The 25,032-nt window shown below is 39.5% G+C and overlaps 1 protein-coding gene across 1 annotated transcript; it reads left to right on the top strand.

Moving 5' to 3' along the window:
* Nucleotides 1-392: 392 nt before the first annotated feature.
* On the top strand, nucleotides 393-20,428 carry FAM240B (family with sequence similarity 240 member B). Its single transcript, XM_069579357.1, has 3 exons — nucleotides 393-450; nucleotides 10,651-10,796; nucleotides 19,672-20,428. The coding sequence occupies exons 2-3, from the start codon at nucleotides 10,654-10,656 to the stop codon at nucleotides 19,763-19,765; spliced, it is 237 nt and encodes a 78-aa protein (XP_069435458.1). The 5' UTR covers nucleotides 393-450; nucleotides 10,651-10,653; the 3' UTR covers nucleotides 19,766-20,428.
* The last annotated feature ends 4,604 nt before the right edge of the window (nucleotides 20,429-25,032 follow it).

Genomic DNA, 25,032 nt, shown 5'->3' on the forward strand with positions numbered 1-25,032 from the left:
CTTAAAATTTCCTCCACTAATTTTATCATCCATCAAAGGATTCCAGCTGAGACAGCTATGTGGTATTCTTATGGTGATATTTCAATTCCCCTCATTCCTTCTACATTTATTCATTGGAATTCTTCTAAAAGGGATGATCTTCCCTTTATCCCATTTATTTATTTCACTAATTTATATGAGATTCATCCTTTGGGTTATAACTAATGTCATGTTATTTATTTGTGGCTCAAATTGTTCCCAGTTTTGGATATTGGGAGCTCTTTCAAGTTGATCTCCCATCTTTCTGCAATTCCCTTCGCTTTTTAAAAGACTTTTCTTACTTTTCAGCATTACAAAATGCTCAGTAGCAGGGAGTTTAATAGGTAACACGTGCCCAAGGTTTATTTACCAGAGGTCAGTGCTCTGCATACGAGGGTGGCAAGGCAGTGTGGTAAATGTGAGAGAAGCAAGGTGAGTGAGTAAGTGAAAGTCGCTCAGTCGTGTCTGACTCTTTGCGACCCCAATGGCAATTTTTCTCTTGAAAGAAAGAGAATAGTAATTTTTAGTTTTTTAACTTCTTATTTGGAAAAAAAAAGTCAAGATTGTGAAATGTTACAAGAATAGTTTTGGTCTAGTTACCAAGCCTCCCAGTTTAAGCCCACAGAGACACAGGGATTCTCAGGATTGAGAGCATAGGTTGGACCTGGGTAAGTCCAACACATGCCCTTGCAGAGAATAATTATATTCTCTGATGACAGAAACTAAGTAGTCTTTATTTTTTCTAGGATAGGTGAACTTTTCCCTTAATGAGTGAGGGAAGTGGTTCAAATTGTGGGAGGTGATGACAGGACTTTTGGAATCAGACAGCACAGGTTCAATGCTCAGCACCAGTGTTTACTGGTTCTGTGATTTGAACAAAAACGTAAACCTTCTAAACCTGTTTTTTGCCTGATAACAGGAAATAAGATCTACTTCCTAGGGTTATTTATATAATTAAATGAGATAATTTTCCAGATCTCATTAGCAACTGCAATGCATGATACGTCACCTGCTGCTACTTCTGTGTGATGTCAATATCTGATGAATGAACAGACCAGGGACCGTGAAATCCACAGGTCAGAGTAGATCCATGACTTTCCCTGTTGTTAACTCTGTGGCTGGGGGTAAGTCACTAAACTTCTTAGACTTACTTTCTTATCCACAAATACAGAAATAATAAAACCTACCACAATATTTTGTGGGCTAAATGAGACATTTGGTACTGTACTTGATGCAGATGGATAATCTGAATATAGACGAAAATGATGAGGATGTTTTCCCATGAGCCAGTTATTATGTTAAGTATTTTAGATCTAATCTCATTTAATTCTCAGAACAATCTTTTTTGGTATGAGAACTTTAAGTTTCAGAATGGTTGTAGAAATTTCCCAGGGTTACATGGACTCAAGGCCACTTCTTTATTTAATTAACTACTTGCCTAATAATTATTGATACTCCTTCTTCATGACTTACTGTCATTCCAATTAATTCAGATAAGTCCCAGAGGAAATAAGACGACCGAATTTTTATGAGCATATTCAATACAAGTGTTATTTTCTCATTAGTCTTCTCTTACCTAAAATCGTTAGCTAGCTCAGAATTCACTTGTCCCGTCCCAGGCAGTCTTTTATTTCACCTATGCCTATTCTTAAGACCCAAATATCATCAGTTCAGCTCAGTTGCTCAGTTGTGTCTGACTCTTTGAGATGCCATGGACTGCAGCACGCCAGGCCTCTCTTGTCCATCACCAACTCCATCCAGTCAGGGACACCATCCAACCATCTCATCCTCTGTCGTCCCCTTTTCCTCCTGCCTTCAATCTTTCCCAGCATCAAAGTCTTTTCAGTTGAGTCAGTTCTTTGCATCAGGTAGCCAACGTATTGGAATTTCAGCTTCAGCATCAGTCCTTCCGGTGAATATTCAGGACTGATCTCCTTTAGGATGGACTGGTTGGATCTCCTTGCAGTCCAAGGGACTCTTAAGGGTCTTCTCCAACACCACAGTTCAAAAGCATCAATTCTTCAGTGCTCAGCTTTCTTTGTAGTCCAACTCTCACATCCATACATGACTACTGGAAAAACCATAGCTTTGACTAGACAGACCTTTGTTGGCAAAGTAATGTCTCTGCTTTTCAATATGCTGTCTAGGTTGGTCATAACTTTTTTACCAAGGAGCAAGTGTCTTTTAATTTCATGGCTGCAGTCACCATCTGCAGTGATTTTGGAGCCCAGAAATATAAAGTCACCCACTGTTTCTACTGTTTCCCCATCTATTTGCCATGAAGTGATGGGACCAGATGCCATGATCTTAGGTTTCTGAATGTTGAGTTTTAAGCCAACTTTTTCACTCTCCTCTTTCACTTTCATCAAGAGGCTCTTTAGTTCTTCTTCACTTTCTGCCATAAGGGTGGTGTCATCTGCATATCTGAGGTTATTGATATTTCTCCTGGCAATCTTGATTCCAGCTTGTGCTTCATCCATGATGTACTCTGCATATAAGTTAAATAAGCAGGGTGACAATATAAAGCCTTGGTGTACTCCTTTGTCTATTTGGAATCAGTCTGTTCCATGTCCAGTTCCAACAGTTGCTTCCTGACCTGCACACAGATTTCTTAAGAGGCAGGTCAGGTGGTCTGGTATTCCCATCTCTTTCAGAATTTTCCAGAGTTTGTTGTGATCCACATGGTCAGAGGCTTTGGCATAGTCAATAAAACAGAAGTAGATGTTTTTCTGGAACTCTCTTGCTTTTTAGTTTTCAATATCAATGCATTTTATTCTATTGCTTATGTTAAAGAGGAGAATTATTTCTCTTTATCTATGTTTTTATCAACACTTGGAAAATGAAAAGATCAAAACAGTAAACCTGATATATATTTTTAAAGGTTGGGAATCACTTATTCCTAATAGTTTCTTATGAAAAAAATAACTCTTTTATGTGAACATTTCCAGTTAGCTGAGTGGGTAAAGAATCTGCCTGCAATACAGGAGATGAGAGTTCGATTCGATCCCTGGGTCAGGAAAATCCCATGAAGGAGGAAATAGCAACCCCTCCTATAGACAGAGGAGCCTGGGGGCCTACAGTCCATGGGGTCACAGAATCAGATATGGCTGAGCACAAGACAACATGGCCATGATAGCTATTTAAATTTGCTGCCCCTGATTTTCGAGCCATTGGAGGTGGGGGGAAACATAGCTATCTAGGTGTCAAGAAAAGGTAATTGTCTTATACTATCCTCTGTCCATGGAATTTTCCAGGCAATAGTACTAGAGTGGATTGCCATTTCCTTCTCCAGGGGATCTTCCTGATCCAGGGATCGAACCCAGGTCTCCTGCATTGTAAACAGATGCTTAACTATCTGAGCCACCAGGGAAATCCTCTAGGTGTCAAGAAAAAGTAATTATCTTATATTCTTAGAGAATCTCAGGATTGTTGTTGTTTCGTTGCTAGGTTCTGTCTGAGTGTTTTGTGACCCCATAGACTGTAGCCTGCCAGGACCCTCTGTCCTTGGGATTTCCCAGGCAAGAATATTGAAATGAGTTGCCATTTTCTTATCCAGTGGGTCTTCCCAACCCAGGGATCAAACCCACATCTCCTGCATTAGCAGGCGGATTCTTTACCACTGAGCCACCAGGGAAGCCCTAATACTGGAAATTAAAAAAGACTTTAGGAGCACACACATAGATTCATCTAAAGGGTCTATTCCTCTCTAATCTGCATACACCATGAGGTGAAAGTAGCAAGTTGAAATATAAAAGGAATGAGGGTAAAGATCTAAACTTGGGTTTATTTAAAAAAATCAATTTCAGAAGAACATAATGGAAACAACTGAGTTTGAAAAATTTCTCAGTAAAAGATATGATCTTAATCTCAAAGATCTTTCAAAATGACTCAGGAGTTTTCAGCTACCTGATGAGTTTATGTGTCCAGACATTCCTTAGCATTTTTTATCCCTGTGACTATCTAAGCAACACTGATCTGTCCCATAGTAGATTACAGTGGTTTTCCCTTCTTCCTGACTCCACTCAGAGAACAACTTAGGAAAGTAATGCCTTTTCAGTTTCACTGAACCTACAGGGGCAGCACTACAGACGTAGTTGATGAGACATATAAGGATGCAGAGAAAGTAACTATCAGTGCTTAGGTTTCCCATTAGCACTCCTAGGGAAAGCTGGACACCTTTAATTTTCTGTCCCCTGCCTCATTTGGATATTTTCCTAAAAAATGTTTTTCTAAAGTTACTGTTAATTCTGTTTCTTGAGGCTAAAAAGGAGAAGAGCTACTACCATGCTGCTTATAGCACGGTATATGATGCAATAGATGTAACACAAGTAAAAATAAAGGAGTACAGGTGGCATAGCTCATCTAAAACAAAACGTATTTCCTCAAATGTAAATCCTTACAGGCTATAATGATCCTAAATGCTGAAGTTCACATTTTCCAGCAGTTTCTAGCAAAACAAGCAGGTTATGAAGTAACATGGGAGGATTGAGTCCAAACTTTGGCAGAATAGCAACTTGTCAACTTTAGTAAGACAATCACTTCTTAAACATATTGGACATTATTTAGTGAATGGGATTATAAAATCTGACCACAAGGATCCCCAAATACATGTTTCCTCCCCATGATGTGAAGGTGAAACATAACCAAGAACTTTTGTTGACGTGTTCTCTGTACTTTGCCCAACTCTGGGCCTTGAACAAACACGGAAGCATCTTATCCCTTAAGTATAAGGCTTTCCAGTTCTGACAGCTCATCAACAGAGATAAATAAACCTTAAATAATCTGAGCCAAGAAAGAGTAAAACATTTAATACCATTTATAAAGTAAAGAGGTGCTCAGTCACTCAGCCATGTCCAACTCTTTGCAACGCCATGGACTGTAGCCTGCTAGAACTCCTCTGTCCATGGAGTTTCCCAGGCAAGAATACTGGAGTGGGTTGCCATTTCCTACTCCAGGGGTTCTTCCTGACTCAGGGATTGAAATCGCGTCTCCTGCATTGGCAGGAGGATTCTTTACCACAGAGCCACCTGGGAATCCCTAAAGATGATAAGAGTTTGTTTAGGTGATGGTTCAAATTCATTAACATTTTTTGATCTTTTACCAGGGATAGGGCAATAGACTGAGCTCCCTGAGGGCAGGCATGTGTTGTGCTGGTAGATGAACATTTGGGGCATGAATAGAAGTGTATTAGGTGATTCCCTCTACATTACCACAACTAATCTCTAGTTTATGGATAATGAAACTGCGGCTCAGAGCAGCTGAAGGAGTTATTGCCCAAAGTCACAGCAGTAACAGTTCTCTGTCCTCCTTCTTAGCTCCTTGGCCATCCTCTAGGTATGGTGAATGGGGCCAGAACCAAATCTGTGTTTGGTAGGCCACTGTACCTGTATGTTATCTAGTAAGTGAGGTGAAGGTTGGTGGGAAGTTTCAACCCCGTTGCTGCTGGGATGACAGCAAGAGCCACTCTGGCCAGTGAGGATGGTGTTTGCACATTCAGGTTTGGAGGCAAGAAAGTGGCTGCTCAGAGAGACTGGCAGGGAGAAGGGAGACAAAGTGAAATAGTACAGGATGCCCTGCAGAGAGAGGCTGTGGAGGGGGTTTTGAGAAAAGGAAGAGAGATGTAAAGCTAAAGTCTTAGATAGAGAACACATCCCTTAAGAGAAGCAACTAGGGAGCCGTCAGACAGCACGCAGTTGAAAACCCTCTTTTTTTCAGCAAGCACAGTGTTCACCTCCATCTTGAATGTGATGTCTTGAAGCAGAGCATGTACTCTGCAAATGACCATGTCTTTCCCGCTCCCTGTTGCTTGGGTCTAGTGGCTTCACTCCCCTAGGAGTAAAGGGAGCCTGGCTTGACCCCTGAGAATATCTGAGTTTGACCCTTGTTCAAGTCCTCCCAAATGTTACAGCCTCAGAAGTGCTTTCTGACACAAAGGGAAACAGTGCTAGCATGCATCAGATTCTTCAAAGCCTGCTGCTTGAATTCCCAAAGGCTCACCCTGATTTAATTTATTCCTTGGATGTGTAGATATCACCCTGCTTTCAGCTGTTTCTCTTAACCTAACTTTAATTACACAACTGAAATGTTGTTTGAAATAGATCTTCAAATTGCACCTTTTTGCACCAATTGCACCTTTTTTTCTGAATGGAGTGAATGTGAAATGACATGATGATGTGAGCAGTCTATGTTCCTGTATAGGCCTCTTTTTTAAAAATAAAAATCTCTTTAGAAAAAAATATTGTAAATATCAAGAAAAGAAGTTAGTGAACAAACTATCCTTTTTCTGAATACCAGATACCTAATATAAACTTGAAATCTGGGGGGACATTTTGTCATAAAAGAATGTGTGAATAAATCTTGCATTACCTTCTGTCTACTTTAGTTGCAAGTCTGCATTAACACTTTCCTCCCAGGTGAAAGCAAGTGGTATTTTCTTATCTAGTGTTTACAGAGGCAGAGATCACATCAAGAGAGTGAGAGGCCTTAGATTGCTTGAACTAAATTCATAGGAAACCTAATCGCCCATATTCTATACTCTAATTCTATGAATGAAAATTTGATATGCTATATACTTGTTAAAATCTGATATATTCTTTTATTAACAACTCTTTTAATGTCAAGTGATCAGGAATTTATCAGAAATATGTGCATTGAATCCTATGGCCAAGGACAGAAAACAAATGGGAAATATACCCTTATAAAACAGAACATGCTCCCGTCAGGCTGCAGAATGGGCCTTGCTCTACTCTTAAGACTCAGGGTCAGAGAGAATCTGGAGAAACTCTAGGGTACAGCACCTCCCCTCATGTTCCTGGCACAGTTTTGTCTGAGTCATTTGTGACTACAGAAATGACCAGATGACTAGAAGATGGGTCTAGGAGACAAAATAGGAGTGGATTTGGAAAAAAGCTTTATGGAATACTTAAAGCTGCCTTCAGTTCCAGAAAAGTCAAGCTTCTTTCTACTTTAAGACATTTATACATCCCTCTAAGTGGGAAGGTCTTGCCACCTCTCTGGTACAGAGAGTGAGAGTGTTAGTCACTCAGTCATGTCTGACTCTGTGCGACTCCATGGACTGTAACCCGCCAAGCTTTTCTGTCCATGGGATTCTCCAGGCAAGAATACTGGAGTGGGTTGCTATTCTCTTCTCCAGGGAATCTTCCTGATCCAGGGATCAAACCTGGGTCTGCTGCATTGCAGGCAGATTCTTTACCCTCTGAGCCACCAGGGGAGCCTCTGACTGGTACAGGTGTTAGTCTATATTATAAATATAAATAAAATATTCTGAATTATTCTGTATTATAAATATTATGTTATATTAATAAATCACATATTCTATAATATAAAATATTATAATTATATGTCTATATTATAGAATTATAACTATTCTATATTATAAATGCAAAATAATAAATGGATTACTTATTCCCTGAAACCTTTTCTAAACTTCTCTCTCACTCTCAATCCTCTGGGCTGCCCACCTAGGCAATTCAGCTTGCATGGGATCACCGGCACTCTGTAGTGAGGGAGTGAAGGTCAAGATCCTTTCTAATCTCCAGCTGGAGACAAAGCTTTTCTCTGAGTAGGCACTCACCAATAAGTAGAAAAGGATTTGTTTTACAGTCTTTGCATCTACTTGCCCCTAAAAGCCACTAAGATCTGAAAAATGAGCAATGTTTAGGTAAAAAGTAAATGTTTTTTAGTATTAAACATGTATATTTTCATGGGACATACACACACGTGCTACACAAACTTGCTCTGGATATACTCAAATCCAAAATAGTCACCATTTCTTGTGATGAGGATTAATAGAAATAGAGGGCATGCACTTTTAAGATGGATAGAACAAGATCTAAATTTTTGCTCTTTCATGTTCAGTTATGAGGCTATAGGCAAATTCTGTCTCAGTTTCTTCATCTGAACCATGAGTTCAGATGAAGAAACTGAGAGAGTTTAAGACATTTATACATCCCTCTGTCTGAACTGTTGTGAGGATCAAATGGGACAATGTGTAAGAAATGCCTATTATATACTATATGCTCAATAAATGATAGTTGTTCAATCGCTCAGTCCTGTCCAACTCTTTGCGACCCCATGGACTGCAGCATGCCAGGCTTCCCTGTCTTTTACCATCTCCAAGATCTTGCTCAAACTCATGTCCATTGAGTCAGTGATGCCATCCACCATCTTGTCTTCTGTTGCCCCCTTCTCCTCCAGCTTTCAATCTTTCCCAGCATCAGGGTCTTTTCTAAATGAGTTGGCTCTTCGCATCAGTTGGCCCAAGTATTGAAGCTTCAGCTTCAGCATCACTCCTTCCAATGAATATTCAGGGTTGATTTCCTTTAGAACTGACTGGTTTGATCATGCAGTCCAAGGGGCTCTCAAGAGTCTTCTCCAACACCACAGTTCAAAAGCATTAATTCTTTGGCACTCAGCCTTCTTTATGGTTCTACACTCACATCCATACATGACTACTGGAAAAACCATAGCTTTGACTATATGGACCTTTGTTGGCAAAGTAATGTCTCTGCTTTTTAATATCTTTAATATCTGCTTTTTAATATTTTTAATTAATGTCTCTGCTGTCTAGGTTAGGAGAAGGCAATGGCACCCCACTCCAGCGCTCTTGCCTGGAAAATCCCATGGATGGAGGATCCTGGAAGGCTGCAGTCCATGGGGTTGTGACTGAGTGACTTCACTTTCACTTTTCACTTTTTTTTGCATTGGAGAAAGAAATGGCAACCCACTCCAGTGTTCTTGCCTGGAGAATCCCAGGGACAGCAGAGCCTGGTGGGCTGCCGTCTATGGGGTCGCACAGTCAGACACGACTGAAGCGACTTAGCAGCAGCAGCAGCTGTCTAGGTTGGTCATAGTTTTTCTTTCAAGGAGCAAGTGTCTTCTAATTTCATGGCTGCAGTCACCATGAACAGTGATTTTAGAGCCCAAGAAAATAAAGTCTGTCACTGTTTCCATTGTTTTCCCATCTCTTTGCCATGAAGTGATGAGACCGGATGCCATGATCTTAGTTTTTTAATGTTGAGCTTTAAACCAGCTATTTCACTCTCCTCTTTTACTTTCGTCAAGAGGCTCTTTAGTTCGTCTTCAATTTCTGCCATAAGGGTGGTATCATCTGCATACCTGAGATTATTAATATTTCTCCCAGCAATCTTGATTTCAGCTTGTGCTTCATCCAGCCCAGCATTTCACATGATGTACTCTGCATATAAGTTAAATAAGCAGGGTAAGAATATATGCCTTGATGTACTCTTTTCGCAATTTTGAACCAGTCTGTTGTTCCATGTCCGGTTCTAACTGTTGCTTCTTGACTTGCATACAGGTTTCACAGGAGGCAGATAAGGTGGTCTGGTATTCCTATCTCCTTAAGAATTTTTCACAGTTTGTTGTGATCCACACAGTCAAAGGCTTTAGCATAGTCAATGAAGCAGAAGTAGGTGTTTTCCTGAAATTTTCTTGCTTTTTCTATGATCCAACAGATGCTGGCAATTTGATCTCTGGGTTCCCTTGTCTTTTCTAAATCCAGCTTGAACTGAAAGTTCTCAGTTCATGTACTATTGAAATCTAGCTTGGAGAATTTTGAACACTACCTTGCTATGGTATGTGAAATGAGTGCAATTGTGTGGTAATTTGAACATTATTTAGTATTGTCCTTCTTTGGGATTGGAATGAAAACTGACTTTTTCCAGTCTGGTGGCCACTGCTGAGTTTCCCAAATTTGTGGCATGTTGAGTGCAGCACTTTAACAGCATCATCTTTTAGGATTTGAAATAGCTCAGCTGGAATTCCATCAGTTTTACTAGCTTTGGTCATGGTAATGCTTCCTAAAGCCCACTTGATTTCACATCCCAGAATGTCTGGCTCTAGGTGAGTGATCACACTATGGTGGTTATCTGGGTCATTAAGAACTTTTTTTGTATAGTTCTTCTGTGTATTCATGCCACCTCTTCTTAATCTCTCCTGCTTTTGTTAGGTCCTTACCATTCTGTGCTTTATTGTGACCATCTTTGCATGAAATGTTCCTTTGATATCTGTAAATGATAGATGTTATTTTTATTCTGTGAGGAAGGATGGAAAGACCATAACATTTATTGGGTGCCTGCTATTTGCCATGCATTGCCTCTAGAGCTTTGCACATACCATCTCATTCTACACACATACACACAGTTGGGAAACAACTGTTAAAGGATAATTTTTTAAGTTAAAATCATGACTGTCACAAATATGAGATGAACTATTATCAAATTTTTTACTTTATTTAATGACAAAATTAGTAAGATATTAAAATGATTTAAGAAGAATTAAAAAAAAATATTTAGGCAACATATTTAGGCAACCAGGGCTTCCCTGGTGGACCAGATGGTAAAGAATCTGCCTGCCGTGCAGGAGACCTGAATTCTATCCCTGGGTTGGGAAGATCCCCTGGAGAAGGGAATGGCTACCCACTCCAGTATTCTTGCCTGGATAATTCCATGGGCAGAGGAGCCTGGAGGGCTATAATCCATGGGGTCACAAAATCTGTAAATAGCAGTGTATGGATTCAAACATCTTTCATCATTCCAAAATTAGAGTGCCTTTATTTGAAGTACTTGGATTTGTTTTTCTTTTTCTTTTTAGAGGATGAACAATCAATACATTCGTCGAGAAGTCTTCTGCTGTGAAACCTGTCATGAGCTCAAAAGCTTCTGGGAGAAGGAAATTAGCAAACAGACCTGTTATCGGGAACTGGAGGAAGATCGTCAGGAAAGGAGTGCCCTGAGAAAGTATGTGAATTGTTTCTTCACTGTTTTTCAAGGGAGATTTCCCCAGAAATATACCAGATATGAAGATGGAGAGGCTGAATTATTTTCATTACCCACTGTCCTAATTATGCAAATGTTGGAAGCAATATTGTTAGGTCAGTGCAGCCACAAATCAAAAGGAGAACAAGGCTTAGAAGGAAGGTGTTTATTATATTCACAGCTTTCAGAGAGAGTATCGCTGCATGCCATCCAGTGCCACCAGGGAAGCACCAGGTTTTGGCCAGGTGACAGAAGATGAAAGCAAGGGGAAAGTCTAAGCCAGAGCCTTTATTGGAATTTCCAAGGAAAAGACAAGTCAAGGCAGAGTCAACAGCTTAGGATTGGCTAGTTTGAGTAATGCCCAGGGGTTTGGGGATTTATGGGTGGTCTCTAGCTGTCTGGTGCTTGTCCTGGCCCTGGGATGGTATAGGGCAGAAGAAATACGGCTTTATGTATGCTAGAGAGATAAGGAGGTGGTAGGGGCCACAGACTCAGGATTGGTTGGCATGCAAAAGAAGGGCTAGCCCTGGGAAGGGCAGCCTTTCTGTGGTCATTAAGCTTTCTAAGATGTCAAACTATCATAAAATATAGAAAATTACAGACACGATTTATTCATCTACTCATGCCACCATCTATATCAGGATTTCTCATCCTTTTAACACTACTGACATTTAGGACCTTATAATTATTTGTTAGTGGAGTGACTGTCCTGTGCCTTGTAAGAAGTTTAGCAGTATCCCTTAAAACATTAGATGCTGGTAGGATTTCCCTCCCTCATTGTGACAACCAAAATTATCTCCCAACATTGCCAAATGTCCCCTGGAGGACAGAGTCGTCCCTGATTGAGAACAAATGATATAGATATGAACAAGCTTTTTTTGGTATAAACAAAATTGAGTTTCTGTTATTTATATCTTAATGAACTGAAAAAAATCTCTTCCTCACCCTGCCTCTGTTGCAACCCCCAGGACACAAGATTATACTGAATTTCAGAGTTAGATCAACAGATGTGTATAAGTGTGAAAGATCCCACCTTTGAGATCCTACATATTAAGATCTGGGGTATGGAGGATAATGTGGTCTTCCCTTCACTGGCAGTTGAACTTGTTCTAGCTAAAACAGTCTGCTGAGAGGGGGACATTTATTTATGTGAGAAGAGGTGTCACATGTGTCAGCATTGCTCTGACTAAAATGGCCAGCACTTGCCCTCACGTGTGTAGTGCCTTGGAGCAGACAGATCAGCTCAACTTTTCAGGGACTGTCTGGGTTCTCCATCACTGATATGGGAATAGCCCAGCCAAGCTGTCTGTTTGCTAAGATGCTCATTCACAAGTGTAATGGCATCTGTGTTCTGAGGGACAATGAGGCATGTACCTCCATGTTTCTGAGTATGCTGAGCTAAAAACACATATAATTCACATGTATTGTGTTGTACCATCATTAACTTCTTAAAACCCTTCTTCAGCTCCTAAGGGGAAATAGCCTCTTAGTACCCAGAGAAATCAAAACAAAATGTCAGAATGTTTATATATTGCTAATGTAACCATACAGTTTGAAACTTTGTCCTAGAATAATTATCTTCCAGCATACACTTGACCAGACCAATGAATGGCATAAACACTTAGGTTCCTATTTCAGCCTCCTGGGTTATGACTTTCCAAAATGCATATATGTAAGTGACAAACACACACATAACACTAACACTTTTTTAAAAATTTTACCCTCCATTTTAAAAAGTGGCAAATTCAAGCCACTGTGCAATCAAGAAATGTTTTAAATGAATGGTAGAAGACAAAAATCTGAAAAAAAAAATGTCAAAAATTTTCACCAATGCCAGAGCCAATAATGCCTTCTGTTCCCCAGCTGAGCTAACCAGCAAGACCTTGTGCCAAATGTGAGTAGAGTGGAAACAGGTGTTTTACCATGGACATGCTTATTAGCACACGCCTATGGGTTCACTGACGGAGAGGAAAGCAGCCAGAGCTGCGGAGAATCCATTTACCCTGGGAACATATGTGAGTTGAAGAGGTCCTGGAGATGAGATCACAAGGCAAAGTGGGTGGTCTCAGAACTAGAAATCATCTTACTATCTCTGAGTCTGGCTAGAAAGAAGCAACACAGCAGTGTCAGTCCCCTGGAGAAGTAGAAAACGGGTTTGAAATAACTGTTGAGGCAATCTGAGAGAAGTCAAGCGTACTGTGGGAATAATGGACAAATCTTGTGTGTTGGAACAGTCCAGGTATATGTATATCATTTTGTTATCATCATGTATTATGCTCCCTTTTATTTTCCAAAGAATCTCAATTTAGATGATAACCTACATGAACATCTAAGTCTAAATAACCAGGCTGAAACTATATTTGAGTAACTGTATAGTACTTATATGAAAAAAATAATGTTTTAATGCAATAAGTATGACCTTCAAAATTCTTCTTCAGAATTTAGCAGAACTCACAGTGTCAATATACATTGAATCTGGTTGACTTGTGTGATGAGAAGGGTTTATTAGTCCTCACCCCAAGACCATTCACCTTCCTCTGTTTTGATTCTTGCTTATCAGTTATGTCAACTATGCTGTGGTTTGGGGTTCTTTCTATCCAATAATTTCCTCCTTCTCCACCCCATCCCTCAGCCCCTGCTTTATTTTCCATAGGTAATTCCTTTAATTATGCTTCTTGGAGGACCCAAACTGACATTTATTTGGGCCTAGCAAGCATGTGATAGAAAAACACTAATTATGTGCCCAACTGATCTCTGATTCTTAGGATTCTGGTTTAAGATTCACCACCCCCCTCACCAAATCCTGCTTTCTAGTTAAAACCCATACTAATCAATCAGAATTTGTATTCCTAGATATTAATTACAACTCCTCCACAAATCAGATGAATCTCGAACAATAAATAGTATGTATTATCTGGTCTCCATTTGAAAAGTGAGGTCAATATTTCTAGGCTTAAGGGAAAAAAGTTTTCTTCAAGCTTTAATGTCTGTTTTATTACTCTTCTACTGTATCTGACTCTGTATACCTATTTTTAAGTGTTATCTTTTTCATTTTGACCTTTCTTACTATAGACTAAAAGGTCCATATACACTTCCATTCACCAAATTACTGAGAGCACAAAGAGAGAGAAGCAACACAGTAATGAAAGATAGTGACCAGAAAGGGGCAGTTAACAGTATAAATACTCATAAAACAGGATTTAGTGGGGATTTAGGTGGATAGTGGCATCTATCATCCAACTGGTAATATATAGTGATATAGCTACTATAAAAAGTGAATAAATGTGTCATAAACCCCAAATTCCTAAATTCTGTTCCTATAATAAATTAATCATTCCAAATGTATTCATTTGGGTCCTCCAAGAAGTAGAGGGCAAGATGAAGTTGGATGAATCTGTGGAGTATATATACACACACACACACACACACACATTCAACATTCAGAAAACTAAGATCATGGCATCTGGTCCCATCACTTCATGGCAAATAGATGGAGAAACAATGAAAACAGTGCTAGATTTTATTTTGGTGGGCTCCAAAATCACTGCAGATGGTGACTGCAGCCATGAAATTAAAAGACACTTGCTCCTTGGAAGAAAAGTTATGATCAACCTAGATAGCATATTAAAAAGCAGAGACATCACTTTGCCAACAAAGGTCCGTCTAGTCAAATCTATGGTTTTTCCAGTAGTCATGTATGGATGTGAGAGTTAGACTATAAAGAAAGGTGAATGCCAAAGAATTAATGCTTTTGAACCGTGGTGTTGGAGAAGACTCTTGAGAGTCCCTTAGATAGCAAGGAGATCCAACCAGTCCATCCTAAAAGAGGTCAGTCCTGGGTATTCATTGGAAGGACTGATGCTGAAGCTGAAACTCCAATACTTTGGCAACCTGATAAGAAGAACTGAGTCATTTGAAAACACCCTGATGCTGGGAATGATTGAAGGCAGGAGGAGTAGGGGATGACAGAGGATGAGATGGTTGGATTGCATCACTGACTCAGTGGACATGAGTTTGAGTAAGCTTGGGGAGTTGGTGATGGACAGGGAAGCCTGGTGTGCTGCAGTCCATGGGGTCGCAGAGTTGTACATGACTGAGCAACTGAACTGAATTGATATATATATATATATATATATATACACATATATGTACATAAGTTAATTATAAATTTTACTGATATAAAGATGTGTAACACAAATCTTTACAAATCATAAGAAAATGTACAATGCTTTTTATTACACATTTCATATAGCCAACTGATTCTCATAGCATCTTTCTATTGGCTTTTGCTAAACTTTGTGTCTATAGTCCACCTGTGATTGCAATTCAGCTATGGTTTGATGAAATCAGACAAATAATAAATGCTTAATATTTTCAGCTTTGTCATATGCTCTTGTGTTGCAACTATTCAATTCCGTCATTGTGTGAAAGTAGTCACAGACAGTATGTCAACAAATGGGCAGGGCTACATTATGATAAAAGTTTATTCACAAAAACTGGCAATTGGCCAGCTGGATCTCTGAGCAACACATTTTCATGCTCACCACACAAAGGAAAGGTTAAAGCCCCTTCAATTAATGATGGACCTACATGATACTGGGGCTTCGCAGGTGGCACAGTGGTAAAGAATCTGCTGGCCAATGCAGAAGACACCAGAGGCACAGTTTCAACCCCTGGGTTGGGGAGATCCCTTTGATAAGGAAATGGCAAGCCTTTCCAGGGATCTTCCTGATCCAGGAATCGAACTGGGGTCTCTTGCATTGCAGGTGGATTCTTTACCAACTAAGTTACCAGGGACGTCCATGTGTAAGGTACGTTGCCCACTAATTGAAAAGCATCAGTTACAAGTTTTATTTCCCCTTTCAAACTGGAAAATTATATCTTTGTGTCATTCATTCTATTTAAAGCTAAAGCAGAATAAGGATGATAACCAGTGTCTTTACAGTATTCAATTCTCTCAATATTTTAATTTTCCATCCTTGGTTGCTAATGCGCTTAAGCAACAACTACCACCAACAACAGGCCAACATTCCAAATTCTTTCCATTCTCTCTTGAGCCTGTAATTGAGCAGACTTTTAAGTAAGAAGTTTCCTAGAGACAGTTTGGTAATAGATGCCTAGAGCTTTCAAAATATTTATACCCTCAGACTTCCCTGGTGGTCCAATGGTTAAGAATCTCCCTGCCAATGCAGGGGACCATGGGTTCGATCCCTTGTCTGGGAAGATTTCACATGCCTAAGGGCAACTAAAGCCCATATACCACAACTACTGAGCCCACACCCTACAAAAATGAAAGCCTGCGTGCCTTAGAGGCCATGCTCTGCAACAAGAGAGACCACTGTGATGAGAGGCCCATGCACTGGGACTAGACAGTAGCCCCTACTAGACACAGCTAGAGAAAGCCTGAGCACAGCAATGAAGACCTAGTGCAGTCAAAAATAAAAATAAATTTTAAAAAATTTACACCCTCTCGTTATTCACCTCTGGGAATCTCTTCAATGAAAGTAGACTAGTATATAGAAAGAGTATTACATATTATCATATTCATTTTAGGGTTATTTACAAGACTGAAAAGTAAAGCTGAATCCAAGTTTTCTTTATTCTTTATCATATATTCTAATTTACCCATAATAATCATGCACTGCTTTAGCACTGTTATGAGTCGTGCCTCTCACCCTGCAAATTAGTATGTGGAAGCCCTAACCCCCAGTCCTACCTCAGAACGTGACTGTATTTGGAGATAGGGCCTTTAAAACAGATGAGCGTTAAAATGAGACTTTTTATGGGAGGTCCCAGTCCAATCTAACTGTTGTCCTGATAAGAAGAGGAGGTTTGATACACAAAGGGACACCAAGAATGCACAAACAGAGAAAAGGCCACGTGAGGATGGATTAAGAAGGCCACCTGCATGCAAAGGAAAGAGGCCTTGGGAGAAATCAAACCTCCATCTCGAGCTCCCATCCTCTAAAACCATGAGACAATAAATGTCTGTTGTTTAAGCCAACCAGTCTGTGTTATTCTTTTCATGGTTGCCCTAGTAAATGAATGAAAGCATTTATCCAACTTAAGAAACTAACCAAGTGTATACCTTGGAAACCAGTGTCCTTCTCAGTTAGACTCCTTGACATACTCTCCAGAGAAAATAGCCATCAACAATTTCTCATCTATGTCTCCCCAAAACATTAGTTTTAATAAGCAAATAAATATGTGTGCTATATTTCTATACAAAATGGGACCTATACAATCTTCACTATTCTGCAACTGCCTTTTTTAACTTACTCTATCTTGGAAGTGGTTCTATATTAACATTTTCAGTTCTTCTTTAATGTCTTCTACTATAATGACGTGACAATCAATTTAACCAATCACCTTGAAGAACGTTTAGGTTGTTTTTCATTTGGGGACTTTGTAATCAATGTTGCAATAAGAATACTTATACATATATTTTTCATACATGGATAATATTATGGGATAAGTTCATAGAAATGAAGATGTTATATTAAAGGATGAATGTTTAAAATATTGGTAACTATTGCCCTCTTGTCTTGCAAAGAGGTTGTTTTAGTTTAAACTTCCACTCAAGTGTGGGAATGTCAAATTTTACTGTCACTCATACTGTGTGTTGTCAGACTCTTAATCACTTTTAATCTAACAGGGGAAAATGGCATCTTGTAATGAATTAATTACAAGTTTGGTTGAGATCTTTTCATATGCATAGGAACTAGCTGGATTTTTTTCTAAGGAAACTATATTTGTATATGTATAGTCTGTGCCTGGTAGATTACAGACTTTCTTTTTCTTAATTGACTTATAAGCCTGCATTTCTTTGCTTTTTGTGTACAGATGCATGAGTCTGGCAAATGCTCAGAATCACATAATCACCACCATCAAGATATAGAATAATTCCATCACTCTGAAAAAAATCCCCTTATGCTTCTGCTTTGGGTCAACCTCTATACCAATTTCCAGTCCATAGCAACCACTGATTTGTTCTATATCACAATAGTTTTGCCTTTTCCAGAATGTCATAAATGAATTACACAGTATGTAGTCTTTTATGTCTGATTCTTTTCATTTAGCACAATGTGCTTGTGATTTCTTCTTCTTGTGTGTATCAATTGTGTGTATCCATTCCTTCTCATTGATGAGTACTTTTCTATGGTAGGAATGTATCATAACTTGGTGATCCACTCCCCCACTGAAGTACATTTAGGTTATTTCCAGATTTTGGTGACTATAAATAAAGTGCTGTAAACATTCACATACAGATTTCTGTGTGAACATAAATTTCTATTTCTCTTGAGTAAACTCTTAGGATTGAGATTACTGGGTCATATGGTTAACATATGGTTAGCTGTGTAAGAAATTGTTTTACAAACTGACCGCACCATTTTGCATTTTAATAACAATGTAAGAAAATTCTGGCTACTCAGCATCTTGACTAATGCTTGGTTTGAGTTTTGTTGTGAAGATGTTTTTGGTTTGGTGGGTGAAGGTTGAATTTTAGTTTTGCCAGGGGAGGTGGAGAGTGACAGAGTTGGCTTTGTTTTTATTTTGATCATTCTGTCAAGTGAGTGATACCTCCTCGTGGTTTAATTTGTATTTTCCTAATTATATTGAGCATCTTTTATCTGTTTATTTGCCACTCATCCTAATTATGTTGAGCATGTCTTATGGGTTTATTTGTCACTCATACAACTTCTTTAGAAAAATGACTGTTCAAATATTTTATCCATTATATTATTCTCTTATTATTGAGTTTGAAATATACTTTCTAGAAACAAGTCTCTTATCAGACATGTTATGTGCAAATACTGTTAATGGCTTGTCTTTTATTCTCTTCACAGTATCTTTCAAAGAGTAAATGTTTTAATTTTGATAAACTCCCAAATTTTCTCTTCTTTTAAGAATCATGCTTTTTTGTGTTGTATATAAGATTTTTTTCCTGATCCCAAGATCATGAAGATATTATTTTTTGGCTGTTTTATTGAAGCCTTAGTCTTACTTACCTTCAAGTAAGTGATTCATTTTTAGTTAATTTTGTATAAAATGTGAGTGTGGGTCAAGGGCCATGTTTTTTTTAAAAAAAATATGGATGTATAATGTTCCAGTACCATTTTTTTTAAAAGCTATCCTTCGTGCCAGGTGGCTCAGTGGTAAAGAACCTGCCTGCCAATGCAGGAGATGTGAGTTTGATCCCTGGGTGGGGAAGATCCTTTGGAAGAGGAAACAACAACCCACTCCAATATTCTTGCTGGGAAAATCCCATGGACAAAGGAGCCTGGTGGGCTACAGTCCATGGGGTCACAAAGAGGTGGACATGACTGAGTGACTAGCACTTATACATCTTTCCTCCATTGAGTTGTCTTTGTCCCTAATCAAAAATCAATTGTCTGTGTTTGTGTGTATTTATATCTATACTCTCTATTCTGTTCTATGATCTGTTTGTTCCTTCACTGATGCTACACTCTCTTGATGATGGTATCTTTATATTAAGCCTCAAAGTCACATGGTCTATATCCTCCAACTTTCTTCTACTTTAAAGTTGTTTTGCTAATCAATTTCTTTTGCCTTTCCATATAAAATTTAGGATCAGCTTGTTGATACCTACAGAAAAGTCCTGCTGGGATTTTGATTGATACTACACTGAATCCACATATGGATTTCGGAAGGAGTAAATTTTGGAGAAAACTACGCATTCATAGACTGTTCATTATTCTTGTTAATTATTTTCTTCATTAATTTGTAAAAGCCATTTGTTTCTCTTAAAAATATTCTTCAGAAGAAAATAAACTTCACTGCACCAGCAGATGCAGAAACAAATGCAATGACCATGAATATTGTTTCTTTTCCTCAGGCTCAGAGAAGAATGGAAGCAGAGGCTGGAGAAAAGGCTGAGGATGTTGGACAATCCTGATGGGAAGGAAAAGCAGGCAAACACTGTGGGCTGAGAGCTTCCTGCCTCATCCACTTCAAAGATAACAAACCACCAAGGGCACTTTTCTAGGAGAAAAAACTAACACCCAAGTTATGTTGACTTACTAAGCAGGACGCTCTTTATTTGCTCTCCCATTTGTGAAGGGATTTACATGTGAAACCTCCCCTAGTGCTAATGGGACTCTTTATCCATCTCAATCCTCCCTGTCACAGAGGACAGGATGACCGCCAATGGGATACGAAGCTTGGGGTATCTAATATAAAAATCTCTTGGAATTAGCACTTCCAAGTTTCAAAGATCCACATAATGTAATTTATTTCCACATTTTCTTCTCATTTTGAAATCTGAATATTTTATTTAGGCTTACCAGGGGCAATTCCTGTTTGGGAACCTGGCTTCCCTAAGTATTCTGGAAAAACAGAGTCATGCAATCTTATTTCCTATCCCCACCCCCTCCCTTTTTTTTTTAAATGAAGACAGAAATGCTACTGCTAACAGAAAGAAAGCTAAAGAAAGAAAGAAAGAATTCTTATAAAAAGAATAATTTTTAACATTATGGTTTGAAAATGAACTGAACTAAATTATTTTCTCCTCATACAAATTTTTATAAACTTTTAATTAGAAGCATGCAGTGAAAGCAAGAGAATGTTAATAAACTTGGTTGTTGTGTCCTCAATGGTGTGTGCCCTGTGTTATTCCCTCATGCCTGTCATGGTTAGTTCTCCGACGCTCTAGCAAGCGTCAGCTCCAGCTGCCTTTAGACACATTTTGGAATTTAAAGTCACGTTCACTGAAGCCTCCTCTTGGGCCCAGACATGATCATGGTCATGGTCACAGATCAGGAGGGATTCTGTCAGTCACAGGAACTAGGGCTCCTCCACTCCTCTACCCAGGGATGCCTCACTGTGGACAGGAGCAGAGTGAGAAGCCCCAGCCAGCCAAAGAGCCCAAATGGCCAGAGGGACCCAGACAATGACACGCACAGTGTTAGGGAGGGTATCACAGCACTCACAGATGCTATGTGGTGGCATAAACTTCTTCCACTGTAAAACTAAAAGAGATCCTTATGGCTGAGGGGGTCACAGTGTGGCAAGAGGGCTAGAGAGCTGATTCCACAGTCCCTCAGTTATGAGATACAGAGTACAATGCTCAAATCCTTGCTATAGGCTCTTATCTAATTCAGATACAACTAGGTGAAGTGAAAGTCGCTCAGTTGTGTCTGACTCTTTGTGGCCCAATGGACTATACAGTCCATGGAATTCTCTAGGCCAGAACATTGAATAACTTCTCAAGGTGATCTTCCCAAGGTGATCTTCCCAACCAAGGGATAGAACCCAGGTCTCCTGCATTGCAGGTGGATTCTTTACCAGCTGAGCCACAAGGGAAGCCCAAGAATACTGGAATGGGTAGCCTATCCCTTCTCCAGTGGATCTTCCCAACCCAGGATCTCCTACCTTGAAGGCGGATTCTTTACCAACTGAGCTATCAGGGAAGCCCAGATACAACTAATAAGTAGTAAATTACAGCTGGGAAAATTTGAGCAAAGTTTGGGGAAAGAGGCTAATAATAAAATGGAAATTTAGTAAGGGCAGAGAACCATGGGAATAAATATCAGAATACCTAACCACATCGGAGGGTCAGAGAAAGCCCCTTGAGACACTGATTTTTAAGCTGAGGCCTATAAAAATGAGTAAGAGTCATGCAGAAGAAAAGAAACAGCATGAAAGAAGAACCAAAGACGAGCAGCAGGACTGCAGGGTAGAGGAGGAGAGGGTCCTGGGAAATGATGAACCGGGAAACACGTGTCTGTGACACAGAATGAAGAGGGCAACTATTTCATAGGAGGGTGGAGATGTGAGCAGGGACCTCCGGAGCCCAAGCTAAAGATTCTGTATTGATCCACAGGGAATGAGGAAGCCCTTGACAGGTAGTGAAATGAACAGATTAGATTGGCATTTTTAACTTTTTCACATTTTGTGTATACATATATATGTGTATATAATTTTATAGAAGTGCATAAATATACATGCTGATATGATTTTATTACAGTTTTTATTAATCTTTTATTAACCTTGTTTTTACTGTTTTGGCTTGCTCCCTCTCTTTTTTCTGCACTCTCTACCATCAGCAACACTTGTACCCCTTTACCCATATTAATTACCCAATATGAGTCTTCCTGTAGTTTTTCCTGTATTCACATAGCCATGTACACACACACACACACACTCACATACACAACAAACACACACTCACACACACTCTATATCTATAGGACTTTGTGTGAATATATTGTGTGGCCACAATTTACAAAATAAGATGATATCAGAATTTTGCATCTTGATTTCCTTACTCAACTGTTCCTGATACAAATGCTTTGAGGTCCAGTACATATTTTTAATGGGATCATATTATGATGCAGATGCACCATAATAAAGTCAACAGTTCCTTTAGAGATGGAACAGTCATGCTACATCCAGGTTTTTGCCATTTGAACAATACAGCAGTAAATATAGGCCCTTTATTCTAGTGGTTTTGAACTGGAAAGTAAGTTGATTTTGAGGAATGGGAAATTAAAGAAAACATTCTTGCAGTTTCTACTTTTAAAATGTTACTAGAACACTTCCCAAAAAGGCTGGTGAAACTCCCCTGTGAAGGAGCAGTCTATGAGTACCCTCCTTCTAAATTGTGACTGGTAATATGTATCAAAGCTGTTTTTAATTTTTTTCTAATCTGAGGAGTGTTGAGTGACATCATGTTGCTTCTTTGACCATTAGTGGTTGAGGATTTCTTTCCATTTGTTTATTGGTTTAATTTCCTCATCAGTTCAGTTCAATTCAGTTGCTCAGTCATGTCTGACTCTTTGCAACACCATGAATTGCAGCACACCAGGCCTCCCTGTCCATCACCAGCTCCCGGAGTCCACTCAAACCCATGTCCATTGAGTCGGTGATGCCATCCAACCATCTCATCCTCTGTCATCCGCTTCTCCTTCTGCCCTCAATCTTTCCCAGCATCAGGGTCTTTTCCAATGAGTCAACTCTTCACATCAGGTGGCCAAAGTATTGGAGTTTCAGCTTCAACATCAGTCCTACCAATGAACACTCATGACTGATCTCCTTTAGGATGGACTCGTTGAATCTCCTTGCAGTCCAAGGGACTCTCAAGAGTCTTCTCCAACACCACAGTTAAAAAGCATCGATTCTTCGATGCTCAGCTTTCTTCACAGTCCAACTCTCACATCCATACATGACCACTGGAAAAACCATAGCCTTGACTCATTGGAAAAGACCCTGATTCTGGGAAAGATTGAGAGCAGGAGGAGAAGGGGATGACAGAGGATGAGATGGTTGGATGGCATCATTGACTTGATGGACATAGGTTTGGGTGGGCTCTGGGAATTGGTGATGGACAAGGAGGCCTGGCATGCTGTGGTTCATGGAGTTGCAAAGAGTCTGACAACTGAATGACTGAACTGAACTGAGCTGACTAGATGGACCTTTGTTGGCAAAGTAATGTCTCTGCTTTTCAATATACTATCTAGGTTGGTCATAACTTTCCTTCCAAGGAGTAAGCATCTTTGAATTTCATGGCTGCAATCACCATCTGCAGTGATTTTGGAGCCCAGAAAAATAAAGTCAGCCACTGTTTCCACTGTTTCCCCATCAATTTGCCATGAAGTGATGGGACCAGATGCCATGATTTTAGTTTTCTGAATGTTGAGTTTTAAGCCAACTTTTTCACTCTCCTCTTTGACTTTCATCAAGAGGCTCTTTAGTTCTTCTTCACTTTCTGCCATAAGGGTGATGTCATCTGCATATCTGAGGTTATTAATATTTCTCCTGGCAATCTTGATTCCAGCTTGTGCTTCATCCAGCCTAGCATTTCTCATGATGTACACTGTTCCTCATCAGGAAGAGAAAAAAAGAGTTCAGTACATGCAGAGAGACACATAGGTAGACTCAGAGAGAGACATGCCCTGTGATAGTTTGTCATTTATATGAGTCATTTCTCCCAGGTTTCCTTTGGCCAGGCATTCTGCAGACTGGTTCTGAGTCTGCATTTGATATATCTCAGGATCCTTCTATGTGTGCACTCACATCTCTCAGCCAGGATGGATTCCAGGGAAGAGGACTATGGGTAGGTTGGCATCACTCCCCTTTTTACTTCTAAGGAGATTTCTAGTCAGAAGAGCTCCCTGACTTTGAGAATGAGAAATACACGGTCTCTTATCTCTTATCTTGGCAGGCCCAGCCGCCTCTCTAGATTTGTCTTGCTATTGATATTTTGGAGTTCCTGTCCACAGGGAATGAATTCCAGTTGTTCATAGTGGGGAATGTATCTACCTTCTGCCTCAATCAGAATCATCTAGAAAACTTTTATTAAAATGTATGGATCCCTGGACTCCACCCCCAGAGATTCTAATTCTGTTGGTCTAATATGGCGCTCAGGAATTATTGCATTTTCATTTGAGCTACCCAGGAGATTCTGATGCTTAGCCAGACTTGGGACTGGCTTCTCCCAAGGCGACAGGATTGAATGGAGAAAGACAAAGAAAACTGAATCAGTCACCAAGGTGTACACTAGATCTCTAAAACTTAGTCATCCTGAACAACTGAAACGTACCATCTTTCCATTTCCTCCAGGCTCCAGCCCCTGGCAACCACTGTGGTTAATAACAGTGTATTGTGTATTTGAAATTTGCTAAAAAATACAAATACACATACAAAATAAGGTAACAAAGTGAGATGATGGAAATGTTAATTAGCTTGGCTGTGGTAATCATTTCACAAAATATACATGTATCGAATCATTATGTTGTATATCTTAAATATATATAATTTGTCAATTTTATTTCAGGAAAAAGGGATGGAAACTGAGTTAGCATGGTAAGGCCATAAGAAAGGCATAAGGATCCAGCTTGAAAGAGGCATGGAGGTCTCACAGAGAGGTCGAGATCAGGCCTTCAGATGGGGAACAGCATTCCTAAGGAATGAGCTGAGATTTTAGCTGGAGAGATGCATTGGGGTTAAATGAGGAGGCCCTTAAAATGCTGGCTAAGGAGCTGATGAGTCTCCAAAGTTGATGAGTCTCCAATGGCAATGGAGACTCACCAAAGGTTTTTGAGCAGGGCAGTAACTTGCTAAGAACTTGCCTTAGTGACTGATAAAACAATCCTGGCAGTGGTGTGGAAAATGCACTCTACAGATGCTAGGGATTGTCTTTATTAAAACTATGTTTATCCAGATAACTTAATTTGGAAAATGTACCCTTTATAAGATC

This window comes from Ovis canadensis, chromosome 2, assembly GCF_042477335.2.
Source record: "Ovis canadensis isolate MfBH-ARS-UI-01 breed Bighorn chromosome 2, ARS-UI_OviCan_v2, whole genome shotgun sequence".
In the NCBI taxonomy this organism is placed as follows: Eukaryota; Metazoa; Chordata; class Mammalia; order Artiodactyla; family Bovidae; genus Ovis; species Ovis canadensis.